The sequence below is a fragment of the Pelodiscus sinensis genome, unplaced genomic scaffold (assembly GCF_049634645.1).
Source record: "Pelodiscus sinensis isolate JC-2024 unplaced genomic scaffold, ASM4963464v1 ctg120, whole genome shotgun sequence".
Taxonomy (NCBI): Eukaryota; Metazoa; Chordata; order Testudines; family Trionychidae; genus Pelodiscus; species Pelodiscus sinensis.
In genome coordinates this window covers 49,324-72,462 of record NW_027466031.1, presented here as the reverse complement: position 1 = coordinate 72,462, position 23,139 = coordinate 49,324, and the positions used below count along the sequence as shown (strand labels likewise).

At 69.7% G+C, this 23,139-nt stretch overlaps 2 protein-coding genes across 9 annotated transcripts in view; both read left to right on the top strand.

Moving 5' to 3' along the window:
* WNK3 (WNK lysine deficient protein kinase 3) overlaps positions 1 to 9,053 on the top strand; it is a 57,543-nt gene extending 48,490 nt beyond the window's left edge. For all 8 annotated transcript variants that reach the window (XM_075918486.1, XM_075918488.1, XM_075918485.1 and 5 more), the window contains 4 exons: positions 644 to 855; positions 1,302 to 1,403; positions 3,694 to 3,893; positions 5,178 to 9,053. In XM_075918486.1, the coding sequence (XP_075774601.1) occupies positions 644 to 855; positions 1,302 to 1,403; positions 3,694 to 3,893; positions 5,178 to 5,477 (814 nt within the window). In that variant the 3' untranslated portion in view covers positions 5,478 to 9,053. The remainder of the gene's footprint in view (positions 1 to 643; positions 856 to 1,301; positions 1,404 to 3,693; positions 3,894 to 5,177) is intronic.
* A 4,027-nt stretch (positions 9,054 to 13,080) lies between these two features.
* Positions 13,081 to 23,139, top strand: part of FAM120C (family with sequence similarity 120 member C) — a 34,619-nt gene continuing 24,560 nt past the window's right edge. The window contains 5 exon segments of the mRNA XM_075918492.1: positions 13,081 to 14,294; positions 15,175 to 15,421; positions 19,669 to 19,751; positions 20,639 to 20,767; positions 22,763 to 22,865. Coding sequence (XP_075774607.1) covers positions 13,245 to 14,294; positions 15,175 to 15,421; positions 19,669 to 19,751; positions 20,639 to 20,767; positions 22,763 to 22,865 — 1,612 coding nt within the window. The 5' untranslated portion in view covers positions 13,081 to 13,244.

Below are 23,139 nucleotides of genomic sequence, written 5' to 3'. Positions count from 1 at the left end.
CCCATCCGGCTTCCCGCGCCCCCTGGCCGGAGCCTGTCGCATGCCCAGCGGGCAGGGCTGGCACGGCGGTGCTGGGCAGGGCGCCCGAGCGCACGGCCCCGGTACGCAGCAGACAAGGGGGGCTGAGATACCAGGGGGAAAAGAACCCGGGAGTCCTGCCTCTAACCACTAGGCCACACTCCTTCCCAGAGCCAGGGACAGAACCCGGGAGTCCTGCCTGTAACCACTAGGCCACACTCCTTCCCAGAGCCAGGGACAGAACCCGGGAGTCCTGCCTGTAACCACTAGGCCACACTCCTTCCCAGAGCCAGGGACAGAACCCGGGAGTCCTGCCTCTAACCACTAGGCCACACTCCTTCCCAGAGCCAGGGACAGAACCCGGGAGTCCTGCCTCTAACCACTAGGCCACACTCCTTCCCAGAGCCAGGGACAGAACCCGGGAGTCCTGCCTCTAACCACTAGGCCACACTCCTTCCCAGAGCCAGGGACAGAACCCGGGAGTCCTGCCTGCCTGGCTCTAACCAGTGGAGCTCGCTGCCCACCCACAGCTGGGGAGAGGACCCAGGCCCGCCCCTGTGGCTGGTTTGTCCAGGCCGGGTGGCTCTGGGCTTGGGGCCGTGCTGACGGCTTTTCTCCCCCGCAGACACATCCAGGAGGTGGTGACCCTGCAGGCCCAGCAGAGCCGGGAGCTGCAGGAGCTGTACCGGCGCCTCCACGCCCTCCGAGAGAGCAAGCCCGACCTGCCGGAGCTGGCCCTGCAGCCCGCCTCCCCCCGCCGGCCTCGCTCCTTCAAGGGCAAACTGCGCAGCCGGGCCCCGGCGCTGGTGCACGCCGACAGCGGCCTGGTGGCCACTGGTGAGCCGGGTCGCACGCCCCAGCCAGCCCTTGCCCAGTGGCGGGGGGCGCCTGCCGTCAGTTCTGCAGTTCAGCAAGCGGCTTGCCCTGGGGGTGGTGCGCGGCTTTTGGGGGGAGCCCGGCGCTCGCTCCCCCAGCTGTGCGCTCCCCGCCGAGGCCGCCTGCGCGGGGAAGGAAGGGTGGGCAACCAGCCAGCCTATCGGGGAGGGGTGCTGTGACCGTCCGCCCCAGGGGCTCTCGGCCTCTGCGCTGGGGCACCCCGCGTCTCACCCCCCCGCACAGCGACGCAACGCCGCCCTGGACACGCCCCTGCTCCTCAGGCAGGGGTCATAGGCCTGGCCCTGCCCCGGGACGCTGGCGCCTACGGCGGGCTGGCCGGACCCGCACAGCTAGGAGGGCCCCGGCAGGGGGCGGCTGACGTCTGGCATTCTCTCCCCCGCGCTCAGAGTGCTGCTGCACCACCTCGGCCACCTCCGTGATCGACTACCAGCTGAGCATCCAGGCCCGCCTGCTGCATCAGAGCTGTGCCCCGGGGCAGCCCCGCCCAGGTACCTCGCTTTCCCCACCTGCGCAGCTGCATGGAGATTCTTGGTACCGGCCATTGGGAAGCGCTGGGTGTGAGCGAGGGGCATTGCCTGGCCTGCCTGGCTCCTCCTGGGGCCTGCAGCCGGCCTCTCGCCTCAGCTCTCGTCCCCGCGCCTCCCCGCTCTGCTCAGACCCATTCGCTGGGGCAGAACTGCGGGGAGACGGGGGGATCCTGCTATGACTGGGGGGGTGGACGTAGGAGCATGGATTGGGTGGGCGGACCGACGGGGAAACGCGGGGGGGCGGACGGGGGGGAGCACGGGAGAGGGACGACGGGGCGGAGGGCAGACGGGTGGGGTGGGCGGGGGGAGCGCGGGAGGGGGACGACGGGGCGGAGGGCAGACGGGCAGGTGGACGGGGGAGCGCGGGAGGGGGATGACGGGGCGGAGGGCAGACGGGCGGGGTGGGCGGGGGGAGCGCGGGAGGGGGACGACGGGGCGGAGGGCAGACGGGCAGGTGGACGGGGGAGCGCGGGAGGGGGATGACGGGGCGGAGGGCAGACGGGCAGGTGGACGGGGGAGCGCGGGAGGGGGATGACGGGGCGGAGGGCAGACGGGCAGGTGGGCGGGGGGAGCGCAGGGGGGGATGACGGGGCAGAGGGCAGACGGGCAGGTGGGCGGGGGGAGCGCGGGAGGGGGATGACGGGGCGGAGGGCAGACGGGCAGGTGGGCGGGGGGAGCGCAGGGGGGGATGACGGGGCGGAGGGCAGACGGGCAGGTGGGCGGGGGGAGCGCGGGAGGGGGATGACGGGGCGGAGGGCAGGTGGGCGGGGTGGGCGGGGGGAGCGCGGGAGGGGGATGACGGGGCGGAGGGCAGACGGGCAGGTGGGCGGGGGAGCGCGGGGGGGGATGACGGGGCGGAGGGCAGACGGGCAGGTGGGCGGGGGGAGCGCAGGGGGGGATGACGGGGCGGAGGGCAGACGGGCAGGTGGGCGGGGGGAGCGCGGGAGGGGGATGACGGGGCGGAGGGCAGACGGGCAGGTGGGCGGGGGAGCGCGGGGGGGGATGACGGGGCGGAGGGCAGACGGGCAGGTGGGCGGGGGGAGCGCAGGGGGGGATGACGGGGCGGAGGGCAGACGGGCAGGTGGGCGGGGGGAGCGCGGGAGGGGGATGACGGGGCGGAGGGCAGACGGGCAGGTGGGCGGGGGAGCGCGGGGGGGGATGACGGGGCGGAGGGCAGACGGGCAGGTGGGCGGGGGGAGCGCAGGGGGGGATGACGGGGCGGAGGGCAGACGGGCAGGTGGGCGGGGGAGCACGGGAGGGGGATGACGGGGCGGAGGGCAGACGGGCAGGTGGGCGGGGGGAGCGCAGGGGGGGATGACGGGGCGGAGGGCAGACGGGCAGGTGGGCGGGGGGAGCGCAGGGGGGGATGACGGGGCGGAGGGCAGACGGGCAGGTGGGCGGGGGGAGCGCGGGAGGGGGATGACGGGGCGGAGGGCAGACGGGCAGGTGGGCGGGGGAGCGCGGGGGGGGATGACGGGGCGGAGGGCAGACGGGCAGGTGGGCGGGGGGAGCGCAGGGGGGGATGACGGGGCGGAGGGCAGACGGGCAGGTGGGCGGGGGAGCACGGGAGGGGGATGACGGGGCGGAGGGCAGACGGGCAGGTGGGCGGGGGGAGCGCAGGAGAGGGATGACGGGGCGGAGGGCAGACGGGCAGGTGGGCGGGGGAGCGCGGGGGGGGATGACGGGGCGGAGGGCAGACGGGCAGGTGGGCGGGGGGAGCGCAGGGGGGGATGACGGGGCGGAGGGCAGACGGGCAGGTGGGCGGGGGAGCACGGGAGGGGGATGACGGGGCGGAGGGCAGACGGGCAGGTGGGCGGGGGAGCACGGGAGGGGGATGACGGGGCGGAGGGCAGACGGGCAGGTGGGCGGGGGGAGCGCAGGGGGGGATGACGGGGCGGAGGGCAGACGGGCAGGTGGGCGGGGGAGCGCGGGAGAGGGATGACGGGGCGGAGGGCAGACGGGCAGGTGGGCGGGGGGAGCGCAGGAGAGGGATGACGGGGCGGAGGGCAGACGGGCAGGTGGGCGGGGGGAGCGCAGGGGGGGATGACGGGGCGGAGGGCAGACGAGCAGGTGGGCGGGGCGGACGGGGGAGCAGGTGGGTGGGGGGAGCGCGGGGGGGGACAACGGGCAGCGGGCGCTGCCTGCCCCGCCCCCCCGCTCAGCCCCCTCGCCCCTCCCCCAGAGGCGCTGTGCGTGGTGGGCGCGCTGCCTGCCCCTCCCCCCCCGCTCAGCCCCCTCGCCCCTCCCCCAGAGGCGCTGTGCGTGGTGGGCGGCGCTGCCTCCTGCCAGCAGGCCCCGGCCAAGAAGGGGATGTTCACGGACGACCTGCACAAGCTGGTGGACGACTGGGCCAAGGAGGCGGTGGGAGGCGCCCTCAGCAAGCCCAGCCTGAACCAGATCAAGCAGAGCCAGCACCGCCTGGAGGGGGACGGCTGGAGCAGAGCCTGCGAGGTGCGGGCGGCTGGGCCCTCTTCCTGGCACTGCGAGAGGAGGGCAGTGGGGTCTAGTGGTTAGAGCAGGGGGGCTGGGGGCTGTCCCTGGCCAGGGGTGGGGTTGGGCTCTCGTGCGGGGGGGCGCGGAGCCGGACGCCTGGGCCCTGTCCCTGATGGGGGGGGGAGCAGAGAGCGACGGGCTCTCGTGCTGGGGGGGGCTGGAGGTCTGGGCCCTGTCCCTGACGGGGGGGGGGGGAGCAGAGAGCAACAGGCTCTCGTGCTGGGGGGGGCTGGGGCTGGACACCTGGGCCCTGTCCCTGATGGGGGGGGGAGCAGAGAGCGACGGGCTCTCGTGCTGGGGGGGGCGGGGGCTGGACGCCTGGGCCCTGTCCCTGATGGGGGGGGCAGAGAGCGACGGGCTCTCGTGCTGGGGGGGGCGGGGGCTGGACGCCTGGGCCCTGTCCCTGATGGGGGGGGAGCAGAGAGCGACGGGCTCTCGTGCTGGGGGGGGCGGGGGCTGGACGCCTGGGCCCTGTCCCTGATGGGGGGGGCAGAGAGCGACGGGCTCTCGTGCTGGGGGGGGCGGGGGCCGGACGCCTGGGCCCTGTCCCTGATGGGGGGGGCAGAGAGCGACGGGCTCTCGTGCTGGGGGGGGCGGGGGCTGGACGCCTGGGCCCTGTCCCTGATGGGGGGGGCAGAGAGCGACGGGCTCTCGTGCTGGGGGGGGTGGGGGCTGGACGCCTGGGCCCTGTCCCTGATGGGGGGGGAGAGAGCGACGGGCTCTCGTGCGGGGGGGGCGGGGGCTGGACGCCTGGGCCCTGTCCCTGATGGGGGGGGCAGAGAGCGACGGGCTCTCGTGCTGGGGGGGGCGGGGGCCGGACGCCTGGGCCCTGTCCCTGATGGGGGGGGCAGAGAGCGACGGGCTCTCGTGCTGGGGGGGGCGGGGGCCGGACGCCTGGGCCCTGTCCCTGATGGGGGGGGCAGAGAGCGACGGGCTCTCGTGCTGGGGGGGGTGGGGGCTGGACGCCTGGGCCCTGTCCCTGATGGGGGGGGAGAGAGCGACGGGCTCTCGTGCGGGGGGGGCGGGGGCTGGACGCCTGGGCCCTGTCCCTGATGGGGGGGGCAGAGAGTGACGGGCTCTCGTGCTGGGGGGGGCGGGGGCTGGACGCCTGGGCCCTTTCCCTGATGGGGGGGCAGAGAGCGACGGGCTCTCGTGCGGGGGGGGCGGGGGCCCGGGCACCTGGCTCTTTGCCCAGCGCCGCGAGGGGAGGGGCAGACCCGGCTAACCCGTCTCCCCCTCCAGAGCACCGCGGCGTCCGTGGGCTGTGCCTCCACCTGGCTTTCCTCCGTCTCCCAGCTCCGCGGGACCGTGCCAGCCTCCCTGCCTCCCGGACTGGCCCTGCCGGCGTTCCCCAGCGTCTCGCCGCCCTACGGCCTGCCCCACGTCTGCCAGTACAGCGCCGTGGCGGGGGCGGCGTACCCCGTGCCATGGGCCGGCGCGCCCTCCCCCCCTCTCGGACCCTACCCGCCAGGGGGCAGCCGGCTTGGCTTCCCGGCCTCCCCGCTCCCTGCCCCCGCCCCCATCCCGCCAGGCCCCAAGTGAAGGCGGAGCCGCAGTGTGGCGGCTCTCCCGGCGTGGCTTGTGCTGGGGCGATGCCCGCGGGGCTCGTGGCGCCTCCCGGAGCTCACGGTCGGCCTGTGCGCCGTGAGTCCCGCCTGCCGGCGGCTGGAGGACGCCCCGAGAACCCCCTTGCCTGAGCCGTGGCCCCGTCCTGTGCGGCTGGCTGCAGCCCAGCGCCAGCGACCCTGCTGCCAGGGGTCCGGGAGGAGCCAGCAGCTGCCCCTCCTCATCTGCACGCCGTGCGCCAAACCACCGCGAGACTTGGGGCCCGCGTTTCCTGCTGCCATGGGTTGGGGGGGCAGCTGCGTGGATCTGCTCCCAGCTCAGCCGCCTTCTCGGGGAGGGAAGCGGGGGCGGGAATAGACGTGGCCGTGAAACTGGCTCTCTCGCCTGCCCTGCCCGGCCCTGGGCGTTTGCCTTCGGGTGCCGAGGCGCCACCTGCCAGCTCCTGCCGCGGGCGGGGTCTCCGCAGGGTTCCCAGGAGCCGGCGGGCGGCGGAGCTCCTCGAGCCACGGGGTGGCAGAGGCTTGCCCTGCGGTGTGCTTTGCAAACGCGCAAACCAGCCCCCGGCTGCGCCTCAGTGGCCCGGAAATCCTCCACGCAGCTTGTGCTCGGGGCTCCCCCAGTGCCTCGGGCCGCGCGGGCGGGGAAGGGACGGGATCAGCTGATCTTCGGCGTGTGCGAGCTGCCCTCGCCCGATGGGCTCAGAGTGCGCCGCTGGCCCCGGCTTGGATCCCCTGGGGGGCCGTCAAACTGCAGCCCAGCTCCGGCTTAGCCCGTCTTCCCCAAGGCCGTCGCGGCCAGGCCCGGTGCCAGCGGCCAGTCAGTGCTGAAACCCAGCCCGGCACAGCCGGCCCCACGCCACGCACGCCTCCTTGCAGTGGCTGTAGCTAACGCGCCAGGAGCACGCCACGCACACCGCCTTGCAGTGGCTGTACCTAACGCGCCGGGAGCACGCCACGCACGCCGCCTTGCAGTGGCTGTAGCTAACGCGCCGGGAGCACGCCACGCACGCCGCCTTGCAGTGGCTGTGGCTAACGCGCCGGGAGCACGCCACGCACGCAGCCTTGCAGTGGCTGTAGCTAACGCGCCGGGAGCACGCCACGCACGCCGCCTTGCAGTGGCTGTAGCTAACGCGCCGGGAGCACGCCACGCACGCCGCCTTGCAGTGGCTGTAGCTAACGCGCCGGGAGCACGCCACGCACGCCGCCTTGCAGTGGCTGTAGCTAACGCGCCGGGAGCACGCCACGCACGCCGCCTTGCAGTGGCTGTAGCTAACGCGCCGGGAGCACGCCACGCACGTCGCCTTGCAGTGGCTGTAGCTAACGCGCCGGGAGCATGCCACGCCCGCCGCCTTGCAGTGGCTGTAGCTAACGCGCCGGGAGCACGCCACGCACGCCGCCTTGCAGTGGCTGTAGCTAACGCGCCGGGAGCACGCCACACACGCCGCCTTGCAGTGGCTGTGGCTAACGCGCCGGGAGCACGCCACGCCCGCAGCCTTGCAGTGGCTGTAGCTAACGCGCCGGGAGCACGCCACGCACGCCGCCTTGCAGTGGCTGTAGCTAACGCGCCGGGAGCACGCCACGCACGCAGCCTTGCAGTGGCTGTAGCTAACGCGCCGGGAGCACGCCACGCACGCAGCCTTGCAGTGGCTGTAGCTAACGCGCCGGGAGCACGCCACGCACGCAGCCTTGCAGTGGCTGTAGCTAACGCGCCGGGAGCACGCCACGCACGCCGCCTTGCAGTGGCTGTAGCTAACGCGCCGGGAGCACGCCACGCACGCAGCCTTGCAGTGGCTGTAGCTAACGCGCCGGGAGCACGCCACGCACGCAGCCTTGCAGTGGCTGTAGCTAACGCGCCGGGAGCACGCCACGCACGAAGCCTTGCAGTGGCTGTGGCTAACGCGCCGGGAGCACGCCACGCACGCCGCCTTGCAGTGGCTGTAGCTAACGCGCCGGGAGCACGCCACGCACGCAGCCTCTCACTCCCCTTGGCTTCGCCCTCGTGCTGTCCTTTCCGAGCGCCCCGCGGGCAGCCCAGCCTTGCTTGCTCCACAGGCAGCGGGAGGGGAGATCTTGTCCGTTCCCCAAAGCGCTGGGCCGGACTGCCGCAGGACACCTGCCGGGCTCCATAGCAGCATTGGCCCGGTTGCGCCCGCCGGGAGCGGGCTCCAGCCCAGCCAGAAGGGAGCGTGCTCTGCAGGCCTGCGCGCCCGTGGGTGGGCAGAGCCAGCGGGGCTGGGAGGGGGCTGGTTTAACGCGGCAAAGCTGGGCTGGAGGCTCTGACCTGCTTTCGGCGGCGCTGGCCCTGGTCGCCCAGTGCAGAGGAGGAGTCTGTGCCCAGACAGATCCCTGGCGTGGCTGGGAATCCAAGCCTGGCTTAGGAACGCCTGTCCGGGCAGACAGATCCCTGGCGTGGCTGGGAATCCAAGCCTGGCTTAGGAACGCCTGTCCGGGCAGACAGATCCCTGGCGTGGCTGGGAGTTCAAGCCTGGCTTAGGAACGCCTGTCCGGGCAGACAGATCCCTGGCGTGGCTGGGAGTTCAAGCCTGGCTTAGGAACGCCTGTCCGGGCAGACAGATCCCTGGCGTGGCTGGGAATCCAAGCCTGGCTTAGGAACGCCCGTCCGGGCCAGGGGTCAGCGGGGAGAGCGGCTGCGTGTACATACCAGTCGCGTGGGTGGAGCCCTTGGACCCCGCAGCCCCTCCAGGGCTACCCGCTAGCGGCAGCTAGAGACAGATGCTGCCAGTCAGCGCCCCGCCCCCAGAGCCGCCGGCAGCAGCCTTGGATCTGTATTGAACGTTAGTACTTGTTTGCTGTCACCTCCCGAGGAGCTGCCGGTCCCACGGGCGCCGCGGTGTCTCCAGCATGACTCGCAAGGGGCTGAAGGTGAAAAATGTGAACTTTTTTTTTAACAGACTTTTTTATTTTCCTGCTGTGACCCTTTCTGGGTCGCCGGCCACAGTACCGAATGTATCATTTTAATAACGGGCTGGCTTGGGCTGCTCAGCCTGGCGTCTTTACGTTTGCTCTTGATTTGATCTACCTCATTTTGTTTAGTGCGATTTGAATCCAGCTGCCGATTCCCAAGCCCTTGTCTTAGGGGACTTCAAAGTGGCATTTGATTTTCCGTTTTCTCAGTTCGTTATTGGGTGCAGTGAGCACATCTCTCTCCTGACAGACAGCCCCCTTGAATGCAGCTGGACGAATGAAAATCTGGGCTAGAAAGGGCAGAGTTGAGTTGGGATCTGTGGGAAGCAGGGGCACTGATGTCCCTTCAGCAACACTTTGAAAAGCTTGGTTGGTTGACAGAAGCGTCCCTCGTGAATAATTCCCGTCCCCAATTGAGCTGTCAAAACACACCAAGCCGCTGGCATTGGTCAGCGGGCGGGACCCCTCAAGTGTTTTATTTCGAAGTTGTTAAAATGATGCATTCTGGCTGTTTCAGTCCTGAAAGCCAGCAGTCTGCCTGTCCTTCCTTTGACATGTTCTTACTCTGTAAAGGTGAAATGTTTGGTGGAAACTGTTAACCTAAAATACATTTGGGTTTTGTTTTTTAGGGTTTTGTTTCTTGGTGCTTGTTACAAGTCTCTCCAGCGCATTCCAGCAGCAGGCAGTCCTAGAATCATAGGGGCCCCGGGCGTCCAGCCCCCTGCCCAAAGCAGGACCAACCCCCACTCGATCAGCCCAAACTGGGACTGAACACCTCTAGGGATGGAGAGTCTACCCCCGCCCCCCAGGGAACCGCTCCCGCCTCGGGAAATAGTGTTTCCTAGTCTCCAACCTAGACCTGCCCCGCTGGAACGTGAGCCATTGCTCCGCGTTCTGCCCCCACTGAGCACAGCCTCCTTGGAACCCCCCAGGGCGTCGAAGGTGTTGTGCTTCAACAGAGCACACGAGATCTTTTCTAGGGGGATGGCAGCACGTCCCATTTATTGAGAATACAACAGCAGCATCTGCTCTTCAGGCACCCGCCCGCGCATGCAGTCCTGCCGTCGGTGCGCTAGTTACCACGCCAGAGTCTGAGTCAAGCTGGTGGCCGACAGATCGATCCCAGAGGGGAGCCGGGCTCTGGCGGGCGCGATCCATGTTCCTCGAGTTGGTGGCAAGACGAACCCAAAGTTCCATGGCAAAGCAGCCTGCGCTTTCACTCTTTCCTCTGTCAATCTGTGCGTGCTGCTCTCTCTTGCTGTCACCGTTCCGCCCGTGTCCGAGAGTCACCCTGGCCTGGATTGAATCCGTTTTCAGGGGGTGCCACTCTTCACCTTTAGAGTCCGCGGTCTTGCCCCTCCCTTCTTTGGATGCATGCTGGTGGCTCTTCTGATGCCAATCTGTGTCATTACCCCTCCTCTCTTGGCCATCTGGCTCTGAGGGCGACCTTCGCACCTTATCTTGACACACAAAACACAGTCACGCAAAAGAGTCTTTACAGGGACCTTCAAAGAAAAGCATAAACAACAGTGTTTTATATTAAGCACAAGACATTGTAAATTAAGCCCTAATCAAAACAATTCACATTGAGACTCAGCATTCCTCTAATCTCATTAACATGGACACAATGCAAGATTCTCTGTCTCACTAGACCTTAAAACAAAGGGATAGATATTTAACTAAAGGGCTTAATTGGTCAAATGTTCAATGTGTTACAGTACATTACTACATTATTAACCCCAAAATACAACTATCAAAAGATATAAACCCCTTACTCCAACAAAGGCTGCCATCAAACCCCCCCTCACTCTTCTCTTCTGCAGATTAAACAAGCCCAAACCCCTCAGTCTCTCCTCGTAGGCCATGCGCTCCAGCCCCCGAATCATTTTGGTCGCCCTCCGCTGGACCCTCTCCAATGCGTCCACGTCCTTTCTATAGTGGGGGTCCCAGAACTGGACACAACACTCCAGGGCTGTGTCTAGACTGGCCACTTTTTCCCGAAAAACTTGCCAGCTGTCTACACTGGCCACTTAACTTTCCGCAAAAGCACTGACGAGCTCCTGTAAGATTGTCAGCGCTTTTGCGGAAATACTGTGCTGCTCCTCTTCGGGCAAAAGTCTTTTTCCAAAAACCTTTTGCGCAAAAGGCCCAGTGTAGACAGCAGAGATTTGTTTTCCACAAAAAAGCCCCGATCGCGAAAATGGCTTTTTTGTGGAAAAGTGCGTCTAGATTGGCCACGGACGCTTTCCTGCCAAAAGTGCTTTTGCGGAAAAGTGTCCTGCCAATCTAGACGCGCTTTTCCAAAAAGACTTTTAATGGAAAACTTTTCCATTAAAAGCATTTCCAGAAAAACATGCCAGTCTAGACGTAGCCCAGGTGTGGCCTCACCAGAGCTGAATAAAGGGGAATACTCACTTCTCTGGATCTGCTGGCCATGCTCCTCTAAATGCCCCTAATCTGCCCTCTTTGCTACAAGGGCGCCCTGTTGACTCATCTCCAGTTTCTCATCCACTGTCATCCTGTGATGCAGGGGGGCATCTTGCTGGTCGCTAGGCTGGGCTGTCCCCTACTGGCCCTGTCTGCGAGCCCAGCCTAGCCAGGGCACCAGACACTGCCCTGACGGGTTCTGACTGGGGGAGGTTGGAGCAAAGGAAGGACATGGGGGGAAGAGTTGGTCTAGGGCTGGAAACATGATGGAGACGCCTAGGGAGGGGCTTGGAGACTACGGGCTCAGGCACCCGCCTTACGGGGTTTGGGGCATCCTCGCCCCCCTCCCATTGCCACATCCCGCCTGTGCTGGGCTGTGTTCTGGAAACTCAATACACCCCTCTCTGCTCTGCTGGCGGGTGGAGACTGTTCCGGGGGTGCAGGATCGGGGGACCCCGACTGCGCTTTCACAGTGGAGAACCGGGCAGGGCAGTGTCTGGCCCCCGGCTGGGCTGGGCTCACAGACAGGGCCCGTAGGGGACAGCCCAAGCCTAGCCCCCCTGCATCACGCATGGCCAGGGCCTTTTCTGCAGAACTGCTGCATAGCCAGCCTGTAACGGTGCTTGGGATTCTTCCGCCCCAAGGCCGGACTCTGCACTTGTCCTTGTTGAACCGCATCCGATTTCTTGTGGCCCAACCCCCCAATGTGGCCAGGTTGCTCTGGACCTGCTCCCTGCCCCCCAGCGTATCCACCTCTCCCCTTAGCTCAGTGTCAGCCACAACCTTGCTCAGGAGGCAACCCTCCCCTCAGCCAGGTCATTAATGAAGATGGTGAACAACAGCGCCCAGTCGCAGGTGGGCTTGACCGGAGGTAGCAGGCAAAAACTCTCCACTTCCCTGGCAGAGGACCTGGCCGTACCCACAGGCACTGAGAAGCGCGAGGGCTGGGCCGTTGTGCTGCAGAGCGGGGGCCTGGGCTGAGGACGGGGCTGCGAATCGCCAGGCCTCTCCCGGCCTCTCCCTGCCTTCCCTGGCCACTGCTCAGCTCCCACCAACCGGCCTCGCCCTGTGGCCGCCAACCCCGCAGCCAGCCTGGCCCAGAGCTCGCAGCCGGCGCACGAGGGCCCCCCCCTTAGGGAGGAGGTCGGGGGGAGCGGGGGGGGGGAGGAAACGGCTGCAGGAAGCAGGGCTGGCTGGGAGGGTGTTGGGGGGAATGGGGCTGGCTGGGGAGGGTGCAGGGGGGGGAACTGGACACACTGGTTGGACACCTCGCCCCCCTCCAGCGCCCCCACCCCACTTGCTTGCCCAGAGAGGATTCTGGGTAGAGCCCACAGGGAGTCTCCTGGAGGCTGCTGGGTAATGTCAGTCAGGCCCCGCCCCTTTTCCCAGAGAGGCTGCTGGGTAATGTCAGTCAGGCCCCTCCCCTTTTCCCAGAGAGGATGCTGGGTAATGTCAGTCAGGCCCCGCCCCTTTTCCCAGAGAGGATGCTGGGTAATGTCAGTCAGGCCCCGCCCCTTTTCCCAGAGAGGATGCTGGGTAATGTCAGTCATGCCCCTCCCCTTTTCCCAGAGAGGATGCTGGGTAATGTCAGTCAGGCCCCGCCCCTTTTCCCAGAGAAGCTGTTGGGCGATAGAGGCCCCGCCCCTTTCCCTCAGCACGGTGCGTAAGGGAGGCTGCTGGGAGCTCTGTGTGTGGGGAAGGGGGGACCTTAGTGGACTACACTTCCCAAGATGCACTGCGGCCAGGACGCAGCAGGAGCGGGGGCAGCAATGGCCGCTGGGAGTTGCAGTCCACGCCAGTCTGTCCAACGGGGAGACTACCGCTCCCATGAGGCCATGCGACGGACAAGGCGCACTACGCCCCTTGGCCGAGCAGCCGCCCGCGCCAAGATGGCGGCCGGAGCGCACTACAACTCCCATGAGGCCATGCTCCGCCTTGCGCGGTGCGCCCGGGAACATGGCGGAGGCGGCGGCGCGAGTGGGCTGACGGGAGTGGTAGTCCGAGCCCTTCCGCTTCCGCCCCTCGCGCCGTTCCCGACGAGCCCTGTCGGCGAGGACCACAACTCCCAGGAGCCCGCGCGAAGGGAGCCCGGCCAACGGGGCGGGGCGGGGCGCCGCGCCTCCCGCGGGGCCTGCCGGGAATTGTAGTCCCGCCCCCGCCCGCCCGCGCGCGTTCCAGCGGGCGCGCCCCAGGCAGAAAACTACAACTCCCGCCGTGCCCCGCGGCCGGGCGGGGGCGGGGCCAGCAAGGGGCGGAGAAGGAGAAGACGGCGACAACATGGCGGCCAGGGCCGCCCCAGAGCGCTGGGAGCTGTGAGGGGGCGGGGAGGAGCCCAGGAGCCAGCCCCCGGCTAGGGGCGGGGGGTCCGGCCCCCCGACCCCGCCCCCCCGCCATGGGGGTGCAGGGCTTCCAGGAGTTCGTGGAGAAGCGCTGCCCGGGCGCCGTGGTGCCCGTCGACCTGCTCAGGCTGGCCCGGGCCGTGGGGGGCCGCGGGGGGCCCCCCTGCTGCAGCCTGGCCGGCTACCCCCAGCCGCTGCCCGGGCCCTGCCCCCCGCTGCCGGCCGCCCACTCCCAGCATGCTCCGGGGCTGGCGGCCCACTCCCAGCATGCTCCGGGGCTGGCGACGGTGGCGGCCCACTCCCAGCATGCTCCGGGGCTGGCGACGGTGGCGGCCCACTCCCAGCATGCTCCGGGGCTGGCGACGGTGGCGGCTCACTCCCAGCATGCTCCGGGGCTGGCGACGGTGGCGGCCCACTCCCAGCATGCTCTGGGGCTGACGACGGTGGCGGCTCACTCCCAGCATGCTCCGGGGCTGGTGACGGTGGCGGCTCACTCCCAGCATGCTCCGGGGCTGGTGACCGTGGCGGCCCACTCCCAGCATGCTCCGGGGCTGGCGACGGTGGCGGCTCACTCCCAGCATGCTCCGGGGCTGGCGACGGTGGCGGCCCACTCCCAGCATGCTCCGGGGATGGCGGCCCACTCCCAGCATGCTCCGGGGCTGGCGACGGTGGCGGCTCACTCCCAGCATGCTCCGGGGCTGGTGACGGTGGCGGCCCACTCCCAGCATGCTCCGGGGATGGCGACGGCCTGCCCGGCTCGGCTGCTGGTGGACGCGGACTCGGCCCTGCAGCGGCTGTACGGCGGCTACCAGACGGACTGGGTATGCGGTGGCCAGTGGAACGCCATGGTGGGCTACCTGGCGGCTCTGTCCCAGGCCTGCCTCTGCCAGGGCGGGCTGGAGCTGGCCGTCATCTTCAATGGCGGGCTGGGCAAGGAGCGGCTGCCGGAGTGGGGCCGCAGAGCCCAGGCCGCGCGGCAGACGGCCCAGCTCATCGCTGGGCACGTGAGCAGCAAGGGCACGCCTCCCCCCCGCGCCTGGTTCCTGCCCCCCGCCTGCCTGGGGCACTGCATCCGCCTGGCCATGATCCGCTTCCGGGTCCAGGTAGGAGAAGGCGGCTGCACCTTGCCCGCCTGGCCACAGGCCCTGCCCCCTGCCGGCCCTGAGCACCCTGCTCCCTAGCCCCCCGGCTGCCTCCATGCCCTCTTCTTCCCCACGCTGTCTCCTTGCCCTGCGCTTTGGCCTTCTGTCTGCTCCTCTCCCAGCCAGCGGTGCTACCTGGCTCGGCAATTGCTTCCAGCACTGGCCAAGCCCTACCTACGTAGTGTTATATGCGGCTGTTCCCCAGCTGCCCTGCCCCAGAGGTGGCTGCAATTCAGTGCTGGGTGACTGATGTTCACGTGTATCTTTGGGTTCCTCTATCACCATCAAGAGTGGTTCTCTTTGGACCTTGAATGTGGTCTCCTGGTGATGCCAGGGGTCTTGCCCTGAGCAGGGGAAACTGAGGCAGAAACAGGGCTGAGGCTGCTGCCTTCCTCTGAGAGCTTCTGATGAGGCGAGAGCGGGGATTTCTGCTCCAGTGCACTGTAAGGGGAGACCCAGGGGGACTTGGCGACACAGCCAGCAGCAGGGCTGTGGAATGGCGGGGGGGAGCCATGGGCTGCCGCAGGGGAGGGAAGAAACACCCGCTGGAGACGTTTCCACGGCAGTTCTGGGTGGAGCTGCCTGTTCCGTACCCGGGGTAGCTCTGCGTTCGGGTGAGCGCTGCGCCCCACTGCCTGCTGCGCTCAGGAGGGACGGCTTCTCTCTCTCTGCCCCCTCATGTGGCCCGGCAGAGGTGGGGCAGGCCAGGCCAGCAAGCCGCTGCAGTCCTGTACAGGACCCCCCTTCCCTCTCCTAGGGGCCTTGGGCATGCCCCATTCTCCGCTCCCCGATTCCTGGCCCATTCCCCCACCACAGGGCCGTGACCGCCTCCTCCCCGCAGGTCTTCCAGAGCCTGGAGGACCATCACCTGGAGGTGGTGTCCTTCTTCCGGGAGCGTGGCTTCCACGGGCTGCTGGCCCACGACGCCGAGTTTGCCCTGGCCAGCCTGCCCTGCTACTTCAGCGCCCAGGCCCTCAAGCTGAGCTGGAACGGCAAGAGCCTCACCACCAACCAGTTCCTCATGCACCAGGTGGCCAAGCAACTGGGTCTCAAGCTCTCCAGCTTCCCCATCTTCGCCGCCCTGCTGGGTAGGGGTCTGCCCCCTCCAGCTGGGGCCTGCGCGGGATCGGCAGGGGCCCCCTGCAGGCCCCCGGGGCAGGACAGCTGGGGGGCCACTCTGGGCAGCCTCTCTCTGCTCTGGGGGGACACCTGGGATTGGGGGCCTCTCTTGGCAAGATCTCTGTGGTTGGGGGGACATGTCGGGGGTGGGGGTCTCCAGGCAAGGTCTCTGGTCGGGGGCACATGGGAGGGGTGGGGGGGTCTCTAAGGTCTCTCTGGTCGGGGGCACATGGGAGGGGTGGGGGGTCTCTAAGGTCTCTGGTCGGGGGGACATGGGAGGGGTGGGGGGTCTCTAAGGTCTCTCTGGTCGGGGGGACATGGGAGGGGTGGGGGGTCTCTAAGGTCTCTCTGGTCGGGGGCACATGGGAGGGGTGGGGGGTCTCTAAGGTCTCTGGTCGGGGGCACATGGGAGGGGTGGGGGTCTCTAAGGTCTCTCTGGTCGGGGGCACATGGGAGGGGTGGGGGGTCTCTAAGGTCTCTGGTCGGGGGCACATGGGAGGGGTGGGGGTCTCTAAGGTCTCTCTGGTCGGGGGCACATGGGAGGGGTGGGGGGTCTCTAAGGTCTCTGGTCGGGGGCACATGGGAGGGGTGGGGGGTCTCTAAGGTCTCTCTGGTCGGGGGCACATGGGAGGGGTGGGGGGTCTCTAAGGTCTCTGTGGTCGGGGGGACATGGGAGGGGTGGGGGGTCTCTAAGGTCTCTCTGGTCGGGGGCACATGGGAGGGGTGGGGGGGTCTCTAAGGTCTCTGGTCGGGGGCACATGGGAGGGGTGGGGGGTCTCTAAGGTCTCTGGTCGGGGGCACATGGGAGGGGTGGCGGGTCTCTAAGGTCTCTGTGGTCGGGGGCACATGGGAGGGGTGGGGGGGTCTCTAAGGTCTCTGTGGTCGGGGGGACATGGGAGGGGTGGGGGGTCTCTAAGGTCTCTCTGGTCGGGGGGACATGGGAGGGGTGGGGGGTCTCTAAGGTCTCTGTGGTCGGGGGCACATGGGAGGTGTGGGGGGTCTCTAAGGTCTCTGTGGTCGGGGGCACATGGGAGGGGTGGGGGGTCTCTAAGGTCTCTGGTTGGGGGCACATGGGAGGGGTGGGGGGGTCTCTAAGGTCTCTGGTCGGGGGGACATGGGAGGGGTGGGGGGTCTCTAAGGTCTCTGTGGTCGGGGGGACATGGGAGGGGTGGGAGGGTCTCTAAGGTCTCTGTGGTCGGGGGGACATGGGAGGGGTGGGGGGTCTCTAAGGTCTCTGGTCGGGGGCACATGGGAGGGGTGGGGGGTCTCTAAGGTCTCTGGTCGGGGGCACATGGGAGGGGTGGGGGGTCTCTAAGGTCTCTCTGGTCTGGGGCACATGGGAGGGGTGGGGGTCTCTAAGGTCTCTGTGGTCGGGGGGACATGGGAGGGGTGGGGGGTCTCTAAGGTCTCTGTGGTCGGGGGCACATGGGAGGGGTGGGGGGTCTCTAAGGTCTCTGGTCGGGGGCACATGGGAGGGGTGGCGGGTCTCTAAGGTCTCTGTGGTCGGGGGCACATGGGAGGGGTGGGGGGGTCTCTAAGGTCTCTGGTCGGGGGCACATGGGAGGGGTGGGGGGTCTCTAAGGTCTCTGGTCGGGGGCACATGGGAGGGGTGGGGGGTCTCTAAGGTCTCTGTGGTCGGGGGCACATGGGAGGGGTGGGGGGTCTCTAAGGTCTCTGTGGTCGGGGGCACATGGGAGGGGTGGGGGTCTCTAAGGTCTCTGTGGTCGGGGGCACATGGGAGGGGTGGGGGGTCTCTAAGGTCTCTGTGGTCGGGGGCACATGGGAGGGGTGGGGGTCTCTAAGGTCTCTGTGGTCGGGGGCACATGGGAGGGGTGGGGGGTCTCTAAGGTCTCTGGTCGGGGGGACATGGGAGGGGTGGGGGGTCTCTAAGGTCTCTGTGGTCGGGGGCACATGGGAGGGGTGGGGGGTCTCTAAGGTCTCTCTGGTCGGGGGCACATGGGAGGGGTGGGGGGTCTCTAAGGTCTCTGTGGTCAGGGGCACATGGGAGGGGTGGGGGTCTCTAAGGTCTCTGTGGTCGGGGGCACATGGGAGGGGTGGGGGGTCTCTAAGGTCTCTGTGGTCGGGGGCACATGGGAGGGGTGGGGGGGTCTCTAAGGTCTCTGGTCGGGGGCACATGGGAGGGGTGGGGGGTCTCTAAGGTCTCTGTGGTCGGGGGCACATGGGAGGGGTGGGGGGTCTCTAAGGTCTCTGTGGTCGGGGGCACATGGGAGGGGTGGGGGGTCTCTAAGGTCTCTGTGGTCGGGGGCACATGGGAGGGGTGGGGGGGTCTCTAAGGTCTCTGGTCGGGGGCACATGGGAGGGGTGGGGGTCTCTAAGGTCTCTGGTCGGGGGCACATGGGAGGGGTGGGGGGTCTCTAAGGTCTCTCTGGTCGGGGGGACATGGGAGGGGTGGGGGGTCTCTAAGGTCTCTGTGGTCGGGGGCACATGGGAGGGGTGGGGGGTCTCTAAGGTCTCTGTGGTCGGGGGCACATGGGAGGGATGGGGGGTCTCTCAGGTCTCTGTGGTCGGGGGCACATGGGAGGGGTGGGGGGTCTCTAAGGTCTCTGGTCGGGGGCACATGGGAGGGGTGGGGGGTCTCTAAGGTCTCTCTGGTCGGGGGCACATGGGAGGGGTGGGGGTCTCTAAGGTCTCTCTGGTCGGGGGCACATGGGAGGGGTGGGGGTCTCTAAGGTCTCTCTGGTCGGGGGCACATGGGAGGGGTGGGGGTCTCTAAGGTCTCTCTGGTCGGGGGCACATGGGAGGGGTGGGGGTCTCTAAGGTCTCTGTGGTCGGGGGCACATGGGAGGGGTGGGGGGTCTCTAAGGTCTCTGTGGTCGGGGGCACATGGGAGGGGTGGGGGGGTCTCTAAGGTCTCTCTGGTCGGGGGCACATGGGAGGGGTGGGGGGGTCTCTAAGGTCTCTGGTCGGGGGCACATGGGAGGGGTGGGGGGTCTCTAAGGTCTCTCTGGTCGGGGGCACATGGGAGGGGTGGGGGGTCTCTAAGGTCTCTGTGGTCGGGGGGACATGGGAGGGGTGGGGGTCTCTAAGGTCTCTCTGGTCGGGGGCACATGGGAGGGGTGGGGGGGTCTCTAAGGTCTCTGTGGTCGGGGGCACATGGGAGGGGTGGGGGTCTCTAAGGTCTCTGGTCGGGGGCACATGGGAGGGGTGGGGGGTCTCTAAGGTCTCTGGTCGGGGGCACATGGGAGGGGTGGGGGGTCTCTAAGGTCTCTCTGGTCGGGGGCACATGGGAGGGGTGGGGGGTCTCTAAGGTCTCTCTGGTCGGGGGCACATGGGAGGGGTGGGGGGTCTCTAAGGTCTCTCTGGTCGGGGCACATGGGAGGGGTGGGGGTCTCTAAGGTCTCTGGTCGGGGGCACATGGGAGGGGTGGGGGGTCTCTAAGGTCTCTGTGGTCGGGGGCACATGGGAGGGGTGGGGGGTCTCTAAGGTCTCTGTGGTCGGGGGCACATGGGAGGGGTGGGGGGTCTCTAAGGTCTCTGTGGTTGGGGGCACATGGGAGGGGTGGGGGGTCTCTAAGGTCTCTGTGGTCGGGGGGACATGGGAGGGGTGGGGGGTCTCTAAGGTCTCTGTGGTCGGGGGCACATGGGAGGGGTGGGGGGTCTCTAAGGTCTCTGTGGTCGGGGGCACATGGGAGGGGTGGGGGGTCTCTAAGGTCTCTGGTTGGGGGCACATGGGAGGGGTGGGGGGTCTCTAAGGTCTCTGGTCGGGGGCACATGGGAGGGGTGGGGGTCTCTAAGGTCTCTGGTTGGGGGCACATGGGAGGGGTGGGGGGTCTCTAAGGTCTCTGTGGTTGGGGGCACATGGGAGGGGTGGGGGTCTCTAAGGTCTCTGGTCGGGGGCACACCTGGGGGGCTGGACTCTCTCGGCCTGGGCTCTCTGGAGGGGATCGGGTAGGACCCCTTTGGGCTAAGGCTGCTCTCCAGGCAGGAGGGCTGGAGGGGGGGCTCTACGGGGGTGGGGGGGTGTCTCTGGCAGGGGGGGGCTGGGATTGCGTGAACGAAGGGCGCCGCCCCTGCGCGCGTATGCAAATGAGAGAATTCCTAGGAAGCAGCTATTCCAATCAGGACGTGCCTCATTTGCATACACGCGCCGGAGTCCTGGGCCTGTACCCCGAGTCCCCCATGGGCAGGCTCCGTGACCCCCCTTTCCTCCGGGGGAGGGGCTCTGCTCACGAGGGCCGGTGTGATCCCGCCCCCAGGGAACCACATCCTCCCGGACGAGGACCTGGCTGCTTTCCACTGGAGCTTGCTGGGGCCGGACCACCCGCTGGCATCGCTGAAGGTAGCACCCTGGGGCCTGGCCTCCCTTGCCCCTCTGCAGGGTGGGGGGCTGGGACTGTCCCAAACGGGGGCCCTGAGCACAGGGAAGGGCGGGGCACGAGGGGAATTGCAGGCACGGTCCTGGGAGAGAAGCAAACGGGGTTCACAGTCACGCCAGTGCAGACTGGTCGGGACACGTGGGGGGCTGGGACTCGGCAGGCCTGTGGGCGGGTGGGGGGGCGGGCCCGTGGGGAGTCGTGGGGGGCTGGGACTCTGGGCAGGCCTGTGGGCGGGTGGGGGGGCGGGCCCGTGGGGAGTCGTGGGGGGCTGGGACTCGGCAGGCCTGTGGGCGGGTGGGGGGGCGGGCCCGTGGGGAGTCGTGGGGGGCTGGGACTCTGGGCAGGCCTGTGGGCGGGTGGGGGGGCGGGCCCGTGGGGAGTCGTGGGGGGCTGGGACTCGGCAGGCCTGTGGGTGGGCGGGCCCGTGGGGAGTCGTGGGGGGCTGGGACTCTGGGCAGGCCTGTGGGAGGGTGGGGGGGCGGGCCCGTGGGGAGTCGTGGGGGGCTGGGACTCGGCAGGCCTGTGGGCGGGTGGGGGGGGGCGGGCCCGTGGGGAGTCGTGGGGGGCTGGGACTCTGGGCAGGCCTGTGGGCGGGTGGGGGGGGCGGGCCCGTGGGGAGTCGTGGGGGGCTGGGACTCGGCAGGCCTGTGGGCGGGTGGGGGGGCGGGCCCGTGGGGAGTCGTGGGGGGCTGGGACTCTGGGCAGGCCTGTGGGCGGGTGGGGGGGCGGGCCCGTGGGGAGTCGTGGGGGGCTGGGACTCTGGGCAGGCCTGTGGGCGGGTGGGGGGCGCTCCCAGCCCAGGGGCCTGCGGGTGTGAGATGCTGAGCAGCGCGTGTCTCCCCTGTGCCAGGTCCGCGCCCACCAGCTGGTGCTGCCGCCCTGCGACGTGGTGATCAAGGCCGTCTCGGAGTACGTGGGCGCCATCGCGGAGCCCTGCGACCTGGACGCCGTGGGCAGAGACGTCTTCAAACACTCGCAGGTGAGTTGGGCAGGCCTGGCTTGCTGCCCCGAGCTGGTCCCCTGGCAGCCAGCTGCTGCCAGACCCCGAGGCCGGGGCCCCTCTGGGTGCGGAGAGACCCCTGGGGCCGAGGCCGGGGCCCCTCTGGGTGCGGAGAGACCCCTGGGGCCGAGGCCGGGGCCCCTCTGGGTGCGGAGAGACCCCTGGGGCCGAGGCCGGGGCCCCTCTGGGTGCGGAGAGACCCCTGGGGCCGAGGCCGGGGGCCCCTCTGGGTGCGGAGAGACCCCTGGGGCCGAGGCTGGGGCCCCTCTGGGTGCGGAGAGACCCCTGGGGCCGAGGCCGGGGCCCCTCTGGGTGCGGAGAGACCCCTGGGGCCGAGGCCGGGGCCCCTCTGGGTGCGGAGAGACCCCTGGGGCCGAGGCCGGGGCCCCTCTGGGTGCGGAGAGACCCCTGGGGCCGAGGCCGGGGCCCCTCTGGGTGCGGAGAGACCCCTGGGGCCGAGGCCAAGGCCCCTCTGGGTGCGGAGAGACCCCTGGGGCCGAGGCCGGGGCCCCTCTGGGTGCGGAGAGACCCCTGGGGCCGAGGCCGGGGCTGTGGCCTGCTGGCATCTGTGACGATGTGTCGGGGGGCCCCGACCCTGCACCCCCTTCCCCCTCTCGGCAGCCAGACGCGACTCTCCGGCGGCCGGTCGAGTAGAAGGTTTATTGGTTCCGGCGCAGCGCAGAGGCCGGGGCAGAGCCTTAGTGCTCCCGGGTCCCTCAGCCCCTTTCCTGCCCTCAGCCGCATCTCTCACCCCAGCCTAGAGCAGACCGCCGCCCCCTCGCCCCCCTGCCCGCCGGCGCCCCGCCGCCCCCTCGCCCCCCTGCCCGCCGGCGCCCGCCTCCCCCTCGCCGCCCTGCCCGCCGGCGCCCCCCTCCCCGCCCTGCCCGCCGGCGCCCGCCTCCCCCTCGCCCCCCTGCCCGCCGGCGCCCGCCTCCCCCTCACCCCCCTGCCTGCCGGCGCCCGCCTCCCCCTCCCCGCCCTGCCCGCCGGCGCCCCCCTCCCCGCCCTGCCCGCCGGCGCCCGCCTCCCCCTCGCCCCCCTGCCCGCTGGCGCCCGCCTCCCCCTCCCCGCCCTGCCCGCCGGCGCCCTCCTCCCCACCCTGCCCGCCGGCGCCCGCCTCCCCCTCACCCCCCTGCCTGCCGGCGCCCCGCCTCCCCCTCGCCGCCCTGCCCGCCGGCGCCCGCCTCCCCCTCGCCCCCCTGCCCGCCGGCGCCCGCCTCCCCCTCGCCCCCCTGCCCGCTGGCGCCCGCCTCCCCCTCCCCGCCCTGCCCGCCGGCGCCCCCCCTCCCCGCCCTGCCCGCCGGCGCCCGCCTCCCCCTCGTCCCCCTGCCCGCCGGCGCCCGCCTCCCCCTCGCCCCCCTGCCCGCCGGCGCCCGCCTCCCCCTCGCCCCCCTGCCCGCCGGCGCCCGCCTCCCCCTCCCCGCCCTGCCCGCCGGCGCCCTCCTCCCCACCCTGCCCGCCGGCGCCCGCCTCCCCCTCGCCCCCCTGCCCGCTGGCACCCGCCTCCCCCTCCCCGCCCTGCCCGCCGGCGCCCGCCTCCCCCTCGCCCCCCTGCCCGCCGGTGCCCGCCTCCCCCTCCCCGCCCTGCCCGCCGGCGCCCGCCTCCCCCTCCCCGCCCTGCCCGCCGGCGCCCGCCTCCCCCTCGCCCCCCTGCCCGCCGGTGCCCGCCTCCCCCTCCCCGCCCTGCCCGCCGGCGCCCGCCTCCCCCTCGCCCCCCTGCCCGCCGGCGCCCGCCTCCCCCTCCCCCCCTGCCCGCCGGCGCCCGCCTCCCCCTCGCCCCCCTGCCCGCCGGCGCCCGCCTCCCCCTCGCGGCCCAGGGTGCACAGCGGACAGCAAGCGTAGGGCCCCCCCGCTCAGTCACACCCCCGCCCCCGCAGGCCCCTGTGGCTCCCTCTCCAGCTCCGGTGCGAGCGGGTGGGTTTGGCAGCCCCGCCCTGGGCCCCTCTCAGTTCCCGGCCGGGCTTTGCTCCTCAGTCCAGGACGGAGGATAAGATCCAGCGCTTCAGGAAAGCCGTGGAGTATTACTCAGTGGCTGCCAAGGTGCCCCCGGCGCCCGTGGACCCGGCCTCCTTCGGACGTGAGTATCGGCCCCCTGCTGCGACAGGCCAGGCTGCAAGGGTGGGGCCCTTGCCGGCTTTCCGCAGCATCCCTGCGCTTCCCAGCAGACCCCACTTCCCTCCTCGGGCCAGGAGAGGCCCAGCAGTCCTGCCCTCCAGCTCCCCGCTCTGACCACTAGCCCCCACTGCCCTCCCCTGGCCAGGAGAGACCCCAGGAACCGTGGCTCCCTGCTCCCACCACTAGCCCCCACTGCCCTCCCCTCACCAGGAGAGCCCAGGAACCGTGGCTCCCTG